The sequence below is a fragment of the Mchenga conophoros genome, linkage group LG2, assembly GCF_057382185.1.
Source record: "Mchenga conophoros isolate Kocher_MC1m ecotype Shallow Benthic linkage group LG2, M_conophoros_male_GT1.1, whole genome shotgun sequence".
NCBI classification, from domain to species: Eukaryota; Metazoa; Chordata; class Actinopteri; order Cichliformes; family Cichlidae; genus Mchenga; species Mchenga conophoros.
In genome coordinates, this window is record NC_140527.1 from 32,508,296 (window position 1) to 32,517,965 (window position 9,670).

A 9,670-nucleotide genomic window follows, 5' to 3' on the forward strand; every position below is an offset into this window, starting at 1 on the left:
ACAGAGGAGACATTTTCCTCCCACTCGTTTGTGTCAAGAAAGGGGGAGGTCCAATTTGTGTCATAAACCAACAAAACTAAGCATGCAAGGAAGGCGATAAACACAGGCAGGACTGAGAGATGATACAAGCAGGGTGAAAATTAGGATCTTATTTCTTTATTTGAACCAGAAGGGAGAGCTGTATTGTGAAAGATTTACCATCAAGTTTCCAAGAAGGCACCTGTTGGGGAGAAGAGTTGCACTTTTCTCTCAGAGTCATTGCTACCTGGGTCACACTGACGAGCAGCAATGGGCTTCGTTTTGTGGGGGTTCTTGACTGATTTCTTCACCTACGAGACCACCAAATCCGTGGTGGTAAAGAGCTGGTCTGTGGGTATCATCAACCGTATTGTACAGCTGCTCATCATCACCTATTTTGTCGGGTCAGTGATCTGTAGTTTTCTTTTGAGTTTTTTTCAGAGTGTAATAATGTGTGTAATCATGGGTGTAAATTGAGTTTTCCTTAGCTAAATTACAAAATATTTCTTTCACTGATCCGTGTCATGCAGCTGGGTCTTCATCCATGAGAAAGCTTATCAGTCAAGCGACACCAACATTGAGTCCTCCGTGATGACCAAAGTCAAAGGCTTTGGTTATCTACAAAACCAAAACCAAAATGAGAACTATCAGAATCGTGTGATGGACGTGGCTGATTACGTGTCGCCCCCTCAGGTGAGTGACGTGATGATAACATGACATATTTAAACTTTGTAGTTTTCTATGAGTTATTAACAATGTTGGCAGTTAAGATGCTGCAGTTGAAAGTGTTTTTAAAATAACTTTTATGATGAGCAAGCTTTCTTCCCAGTCTCATATGTGTAGTAATAAATAAACACAAAGCATATCATAAGCATTCAGTTGTTGTTTTAGGGTTCAGGCGTGTTCTGCATCATCACCAAACTCATCGTCACTGAAAATCAGTTCCAAGGACGATGTACAGAGGTGAGTACACATTCAAACGCATGCTTTTGTCACGTTTTACTATTTTACCATTAATTTTCAGTCGATTTTAAGGCTTGCTGGTTTTATTGTAACCACTTATGTCTTCTTATTCCTAGGCAGCATAAAATACGTCAAAAATATTGCATATTTTGAACAAGGAAACCAAATTGCAGATTTTTTGTCAACATATCAGGATCAATATTATTGCAAACTGATATTCCAGCAGATATCTGCCTGGCATTTATACTTACGGGGTGTTTTTGGTCTCCAGAGAATCAACAGGAAGTCTTCAGCTAATTCACTGAAAGCCCTACAGCAAAAACATGGTCATATATATCAGTAAAGATTTATGACTATATTTATTTTTTCTGACAAATCTAATTAAAGTTTTAGTCTCTTTTGCACTGACATCAAATTACATTCTACTCCTACCTGTGAGTGGCGGTAGGATGCAGTAATGAGCTGAAGGGCAGAGGACACACCTTGAGCCATTAACTCCTTCTCAGTGTAGTGTTGGCAGTATGGTCCATCCATCCATTTTTCTTAGGCAGAGTATAACCTGGAGAAGTCATCAGTTTGTCACAGTAGTGTGTCAGTGCGCCCCAGGGCAGCTGTGGCTACAATGTAGCTTGCCATCACCAGTGTGTGAATGTGTGTGTGAATGGGTGAATGACTGAATGTAATGTGAAGCGCTTTGGTAGTAAAGCGCTATACAAATGCAAGCCATTTACCATTTTGTAATGAGACGGTGTGTGTGACCAGGTAGGAGGGCCTTGCCTCCGGATGGCAGGCAGAGACTCGATTCTCAAGGCAATGCTAAAACTGTATATAGAATGGGAAGAACGGGAGTCTTTGAATCTATTCTGGAATTTGTTACATTTATTCATTTGGTATGGAAACAGCTTCATGTTAGTATAAGATGAATGCAATTAGTAATATCTATGATATGTATTCTTTAATGTTTCTAACGTAAACAGGCAGATCTGTAGGCTCTTAAACGCAGCCTTTTATCTGTCAGTGGCAGACAGGATGATTAAAAACTGACCTCACAGTGCATTAATAGCAGCTGGTAATACTGCAACATTTTTCAAGTTATATTTGGACTGATATATCGGGTTATATTTAGACTGATATATAGCGACCGTGGCTCAGGGGGTTGGGAAGCGCATCTATAACCGGAAGGTCGCTGGTTTGATCCCCGGGCTCTCTGTCCTGGTTGTTGTGTCCTTGGGCAACACCTACTGGTGTTGGCCAGAGGGGCCGATGGCGCGATATGGCAGCCTCGCTTCTGTCAGTCTGCCCCAGGGCAGCTGTGGCTGCAACCGTAGCTTGCCTCCACCAGTGAGTGAATGAATAGTGGCATTGTAAAGCGCTATATAAATCCAATCCGTTATTATTATCTTAGAGATGTGATTTTCAGTTTTATTTTTCAGTAGTAAAAGCACCAGAGCAGTCGTCCATGTGTTCCTGTTCATCCACTGTTACATTTCTATATGTTTCTTATTTTGTCTAGCATGCATTCAGTTTCTGTGTTTATGTTGTTTTTAGACTGAGAAGAAATGTTCTTCCGATGAAGACTGCCAGAAGCATGTTGGCAGCAACCTTTACAACGGTGAGTCAGATTTATTTTAAACAGAAACTTTCAACAGAAACAGAAACGTGCTGATGTCAAGTCTGTGGTGTTGTAACTTTGCTTATCTTTAAATCAGATTTGTGGCATTGGCTGGTAAGTAAATACTAGATGAAAAAATAATCATGAAAAAATCTTTTAACCCAAAAATTGAATTAATAAAATAAGGCATGGTGCTAAAAACTGAGGAAATGAATTACGCTATTTAACAAAAAAAAAACAAAACAGGGGTTCTTTGTTCTTTTAACCGGGACAAAAATATTTTTAAAGTAGAAGTGAAGTTTAAAAAGAATCATAGATTTATTTTATCTACCTTTGAGACATAAGGCAGAATGTAGCACTTAATACCCAGGAACAAACCTTCTTAAAAATAATATCAATATAAATAATATCTTCAAAATAATGTGCAAAGATGTTTGTGATATTATTGTATCGTCAAATAATCTTTAATTAATATAAGAATATATTTATAGTAGAATGAGCCAGCCTTTGTTAAACTTGTAGATTTATTGATGGAATCTTTATACCACCTGATATTGGTTAAACCCAATGTAGTAAATGGTGAAAATTGAAATGTGTTCCTATGTTTTGCAGGTTTAATATTATAATATTGAAACATATTGGTAACAGAAAGTCAGACAATGCTCATTGTTAAATATTTCAGTCTTTACAACCAGGTGCCATGTCCTTTAGCATATTTTAGAAGAATATCAACTGCACAGAGTATGAACCTAAATCAAAAAGCAGGGTAAATATTTATAGTTTTATATTGTTTACAAACAATTTGCAGTAAACGTTATCCAAAACTCTCTGGCCCTGTCTGACAAAGTAATTCACCCCTAAGCCTAATAAGTGGTTGTGGCAGCAAGAATTGCACTCAAGTGTTTGCAATAATTGGTAATGAGTCCTTGTCCTTGTGGACTGGAGGAATTTTGGCCCACTCTTATTTGCTGATTGAGGATGAATGGTCATCTCAAGTCCAGACTTAGGCCACAGTGACTAGGCCACTCTAAAACCTTCATTTTGTTCATTTTTTAAGCCATTCAGAGGACATCGGTGGACTTGCTGTTATTTTTTGGATCATTGTCCTGTTGCATGACCCAAGTGAGCTTGAGCTTCAGGGCATGGACTGATGGCTGGACATTCTTCTTCAGGATTTTCTTTCAGAGAGCCGAATTCATTACTCCATCAATTATGGCAAGTCTACCAAAGCAGCCCCAGACAATCACGCTACCACCACCGTGTTTGACTATTAGTATGATGAACTTTCTATTAAATTTTGTGTTAGTTTTGCACTAGATGTTAAAGTTTTGTCTCACAGAATATTTGATTAAAAGTCTCGAGGCTCATCGTGATGTTTCTCTGCAAATCTGAGATGAGCCTTTGTGATCGTCTGCTCACTGTTACTCTTCCATGGATGCCATTTTTGCCCAGTCTCTTTCTTATTGCTGAATCATGAACTCTGACCTTAAATGAGGCAAGTGAGACCTGCAGTTCTTTGGTTGATGTTCTTTGTGAGTCGTCGATGCGATTGGAGTAATTTCGGTCAACCAGCCATTTCCGGCAAAGGTTCACCGCTTGTCCAAATTTTCTCTGTCTGTGGATAAAGGCTCTTCCACGTCGAAAGCCTTAGAAATTGTTTTGTAGCCCTTTACAAACAGATGGTTGTCAAGTTTCTTCAGATCGTGGCATGTTGTTTGGCTTCTTGAAATGTTTTGACCTAGCCCACTTTGTCAGACAGGTTCTATCTAAGTAAATTCTTGATTCAGTAGGTCTGGTCAGTAATCAGGCCTGGATGTAATGAAACTTAACTCAGATTTCCAAAACATTAATAATTTAAGTGGGACAATTACTTTTTCACACATCATTTTTTTCCCTTAATAAATGAAATTATTATTTTCAATCTGCAATTTGTATGTGCTTGGGTTATCACTGTCTGACATAAAAATGTGTTTGATGATCTGAAATGTGTGTGGCAAATGTACAAAAACACTTGGGGTAAATACTACTTCACAGCACTGTATAACTGATCATTATTATGGCTAACAGTATCTCCATTCAGTTACCTGAGCACAATGTTTCCTTCCTCTTCTTTCTTACACACCAGGTGTAATAACAGGTGCTTGCCTTAAAAACTCCAATGAGTCCCATGGCATGTGTGAGATGGAAGGATGGTGTCCAGCTGAAAATGATGCCATCAAAATGTAAGAGTGCACGCACATCCCACACAAATACATTTCACTCACTGAAAGTGTCATCTTTGTCCCCTTGTCTCTGTGTTTATCTCCCACAGTGAACCAATGGATGTGAACACCTTCACTATTTTCATCAAAAACAGTATTCGTTTCCCTCTTTTTAATGTCACCAGGTAAACCCCACAAACCTTAACCGAAGCAGCTAAAAAACATCAATATATTATGAGTGTCTTTTAAAAAAAACATAAAATCATTTTCCTTACTCAGAGGGAACTTTCCACCCACAATGACAGCCGATGAAATCAAGAAATGTAAATACCATCCAGAGGACAACCCCCTTTGCCCCATCTTTCGTGTGGGGGATGTGCTGAACTACACCGGTCAGAATATAACCGAACTGTTAAGCAAGGTAAGCATGAGTGTACAAGGTCGTATGAAGGTCTTGTCACTGTTAGGATGTTTCAAGTTACAGACAGCGGTCTTGTCCTTCCTATGCAAAGCTTCTGAAGTGCCTCAATCATCATTAAGTGCACAAGATAACACTTAGCTCAAAAAGCCAGATATTTTTGGAAGTATTTCACATTAATTCTCTCTGACCTAAAGTCAATCCAATTCCATACACTTCAATACCAGCCTTAGCTTTGACACATATTTACGTCAAAGCCAAAGCTGGTATTACATATTTAGGTGCTGAACCTCAAGGGGTGTCTCTCTTTTCCCAATCCTTCTGTCTCAGGGTGGAGAAATAGGAATAAACATTCAGTGGGAATGTAACCTGGACTTAAACATTGAAAAATGTATTCCCAAGTACTCCTTCACACGACTCGATGCTCCATTTGCCAAGAATGCTGTGTCCAAAGGATACAACTTCAGGTAGTGATAATGATTCTTCCTCTTCAAGTTTACTTCTTTTTTTAAAAAATCAGTCTTTAGTTACTATTTTCTCTTCTTTGAATACAGATATGCAAAATATTTCAAAACAGAGAATGGGACTGAATTTCGGACTCTTCATAAGGCTTTTGCGATCCGTTTTGATGTCATGGTCACTGGCAAAGTGAGTTGTCTTCAAACTTAATATTAGACAAAGTGTGATAACAACTGGCTAAAACAAAGAATTTCCATGTGTCATTTTATGTAATTTATTTTCAGAAAATGTGACATTTATTAATTAAAAAAACACTGAAACATGACAAAATCAAGAAACTTTGCAGAAGTCTCAATTTAACATGAACTAAAATCATTTTGTTGAGCTGAGCATTGTGGGAAACCTACTACCACCACGTTAGCTTATTGTAGCACAGAGCTAGCTTAGCTTAGACTCTAGACTTAGCCTATTGCATAGGCTGTTTTTCTAAACACAGCACAAACGTTTTGAAGCTTCCAAATTTCCAGTAATTGCATAAGCAAATATACTCACCAACAACTTTATCGGGTACATGCTTTTAACACCAGGCTCAACACCCTTTTCGTTTTCATGGCATAGGAGATTTTGGTCCCTGTTGGTATGAGCATCGCACAGTTGCTGCAGATTTCCATGAGATTTGTATCATGGACCATCATGGACCATGATACAAATCTCCAATTCCACAACATCCTAAAGGTGCTGCGCTGAATTAAGATTTGTTGACTTTGAAGGCTGTTTGCGTACAGTGAGCTCAGTGTCATGTTCCAAAAACCAGTTTGAGATGATCTGAGCTTCATGACACAGAGTGTTTTCCTCCTGGAAGCAGTCACTAGACGATGGGTACATTGTGGTCATAAAGGGATGAAAATGGTCAGCAACAATATTCTGGTAGGCTGTGGCACAAACAATGCCCAGTTGGTACTAAAGGCGTGTGCCAAGAAAATATCTTTGCTACCATTACACCACCATCCATGCTTTCATGTTGTATATACCAAATTCTGACACTACCCTTCAAATGTTAGGGCAGATATCAAGATTCAAGAACAAACCAGGCGATGTTTTTCCAAGTTTCTATTGTCCAATTTTGGTGAGCCTGTGTGGGTTATAGCCTTGATTTCCCGTTCTTAGTTGGCATGAGTGACACCTAGTGTGGTCTTCTACTGCTGTAGGGTCAATGTGTTGCCCTACACATTGTTGCACAGTGAGTGAATGTTATCTATATTCCTTTGAAAATAGCTCAGCTGATGTTTCCAAGACTTCAGTCTTCAGACTAAACTGCTGGCACAGAGCGCGATCCGTCCTCTCTCACCAGAGCAGAAAATAAGCATACTAGCCAAGTGTAAAAATATGACTTTTAAATCCCGGACTGTAAATGTTTAGAAAATAAATCACCATCTTTAAATATACATTTCAGTTATAATAGTGTAGAAAATCATTAAGGAATAGTACTTTATTTTAAAATTAAACATTATGGAGAGAGCCTGTGTGTATGAAACTGCATTACATGCCATCTAAAGTGACTCCATCTATTTCAGGCAGGAAAGTTTAACACAATCCCAACTATGATCAACTTGGTAGCTGCCTTTACCTCGATTGGACTGGTATGAAATTCTTATCAACCTAATCTATTGTTCTCATGTTGCTCTCGGCTCTCATTGATCTTTTGTATCTGTCGTGGCAGGGCGCGGTTCTCTGTGACATCATCTTACTAAACTTCTTGAAAGGGGCAGAGCAGTACAAAGCCAAAAAGTTTGAAGAGGTATTGCTTTTCATGGCACAGCAACATGTTTGTCCAAAAACCTATCAGAACCTTATCACAGATTTTCCTTCTTGCTTTGTCCGTGCAGGTGTCAGAGGCTCAGATAGAAGCTTCCATAGCTCAGAGTCCAGGGAGCCAGCTGTCACTCAAATGCATGAAGAGCTCCTGTGACTCTGGAGCACTTTCTCTCAACACCTATGACCAACCTCTCTAACCGACAGCAGCAATGTGAAGACATGGGCTCCCCTTCCTCTTTTCCTTTCCACCTTATTATAAGAGGTATTCAGCTTTAGATCGGCAAGTATATGGAACAGGGTAAAGGAGGACGATGTTGTTGCCATCTCCATAAGAAGTAAGGGCTTGTAGCTCACAACAATAACTGTCAAACTAGAGCCTCTTTGTAATAGTAATAAAATCCATTTTTATTCCAAACATTTTGATTTAGCAACATGTTAACTATGATAATCGTCAAACTCATGTTTGTCAGCTGAAAGGTGGAGCCGATTAAATCCTCCTGACTCAAGCCAAATAGGAAAAAATATGTCTAATACTGAAACACTGTTGAGAATAAATTATTTGAATAAGACTTTGGAGTATCTTTCTTTGTTGTCATGTACGCACAAACACAGTCTGTTCTTTTGTCTGAAGTAAAAGTGTCCAAGTCTCTAAGTGGTGTAGAGACACAGCAAATCCTGGTGTGTGTGTGTGTATGTGTGTGTGTGTGTGTGTGTGTGTGTGATCTTAAGGTTTACAAATGGTCCACTATTAGTCCACATCTGGTGGATATTGCATACTCATGCAACAGTTACTGTGCAGATTAATGGACTATTATAGTGATTCTTATTCTCTCAATTTTTAGTCATTTTTTTGTTTATGCAATTGAAAAAAAGATTATTCTTCTGCTTTTCTGACAGATTTTCATCTCAGACAGTCCCTCTACTTCTCTCCGTCACATATTTTCATTTTCCCGTCATCCGTCTGTGCCCACCCACTCTTCACTACCAGGACACTAATAGATCGGCTAAAGAGCTTCTTAATGGTGCTTGCTGACAGTGATTTATGAGAAAGGATATCTGTCAGGGGAGGCCACAGAGGAAACAACAGCAGTTAGTGTGAAGCTTTGATGTACTAAAATGATAACACAAGTTAGTATAATGCATGTAATGGAAATCATAGAATATGATACAATACACCACGAAGCACTCTGTACATGAAAAATACACAAAATGATTCAGTGTATCCCATAATTTTAAGGACCTTCTCTCTCACACATCCATGGCCTTTTTAGAATTACCAAGTAGCCTAACATGCCAGGTCTTTGTACTGTGGGAGGAAGTTGGAGCAGAAACACAAGGGACACGGAGAACATCCAAACTCCACAGAAACGCCCCTGCCCACTGCACCAACCTGACACCTGTTGAATATAATTATTAGCATTGAATAATGTGAGTGGGATGAGATGAGATTTGGTGGGAGGTGTTTATTTGCTAGTCAGCTATAGAGAAAATGTGGGTGTTATCTCAACTTTTCCAGCATAGATGCACAAGCATGAGGTGTTTGTGCAGATTTGCTTTGTTGATTTTTCTCTAAACTTCAGTCTTGTTGTTTCTTCAGATGCAAACCTAAACTGTGCTGCCATGTTCTTTTATAGAGGAGACACTTTCTCTTGGCAACCTTTCCAAACTTGTTCAGTCTTTTTCTAATTGGAGTATCATGAACTTTAGCATTTAATATGTTACATGCTAACTGAGGGCTATAGAGTCTTAGATGTAGCTCACCACTTTTTGTAGTGTCTCTGAGCACAGTTTGCACAGTTTGACCCAAGGTGAATTTTCTGGGATGTGCCCTCCCACAGATTGGCAGGTGACTTTCCACTCGTGAATAGTCTTTCTCACTATGCAACAATATACAATGGGCCTGATGAAGCTTCCTAAATTGATGGAAAGCAACAACTGACTCTCTACGGTCATTGTTGATGTGTGTCATCCTTAGCATCATGTTAATACTCACCTTAAGGCTCCAGACCAGCAAAGTGCCAGAACCTCTCCTCTTAAATAAAAAATGACACAGTATATGTCATCTATGTTCTTCATTTCAGCTTGTATTTATCTAATTTTAGAACCTACTGTGGACCAGATGATTTACCATTATGCCCGGATACATAAAACCCTAAAATTGAAAAATGCACTTTCTTTTTCACA

General features: G+C 38.9%; 1 protein-coding gene across 1 annotated transcript; it reads left to right on the forward strand.

The window, feature by feature from the left end:
• Positions 1-8,018, forward strand: p2rx3a (purinergic receptor P2X, ligand-gated ion channel, 3a). The gene is made up of 12 exons (XM_085248323.1): positions 1-422; positions 549-711; positions 910-981; positions 2,530-2,593; positions 4,719-4,815; positions 4,905-4,979; positions 5,074-5,215; positions 5,543-5,679; positions 5,767-5,860; positions 7,246-7,311; positions 7,392-7,469; positions 7,558-8,018. Exons 1-12 carry the CDS (start codon positions 289-291, stop codon positions 7,681-7,683), a joined length of 1,248 nt encoding a protein of 415 aa, XP_085104449.1. The 5' UTR covers positions 1-288; the 3' UTR covers positions 7,684-8,018.
• Positions 8,019-9,670: the final 1,652 nt, after the last annotated feature.

Excerpts from the sequence above, each read along its gene's own strand:
- p2rx3a (XM_085248323.1), top strand. The coding sequence starts at position 289 with ATGGGCTTCGTTTTGTGGGGGTTCTTGACTGATTTCTTCACCTACGAG. Across the intron at positions 712-909 it reads ATTACGTGTCGCCCCCTCAG|GGTTCAGGCGTGTTCTGCAT; the intron begins GTGAGTGACGTG and ends TTGTTGTTTTAG. Across the intron at positions 7,470-7,557 it reads AAGCCAAAAAGTTTGAAGAG|GTGTCAGAGGCTCAGATAGA; the intron begins GTATTGCTTTTC and ends TTGTCCGTGCAG.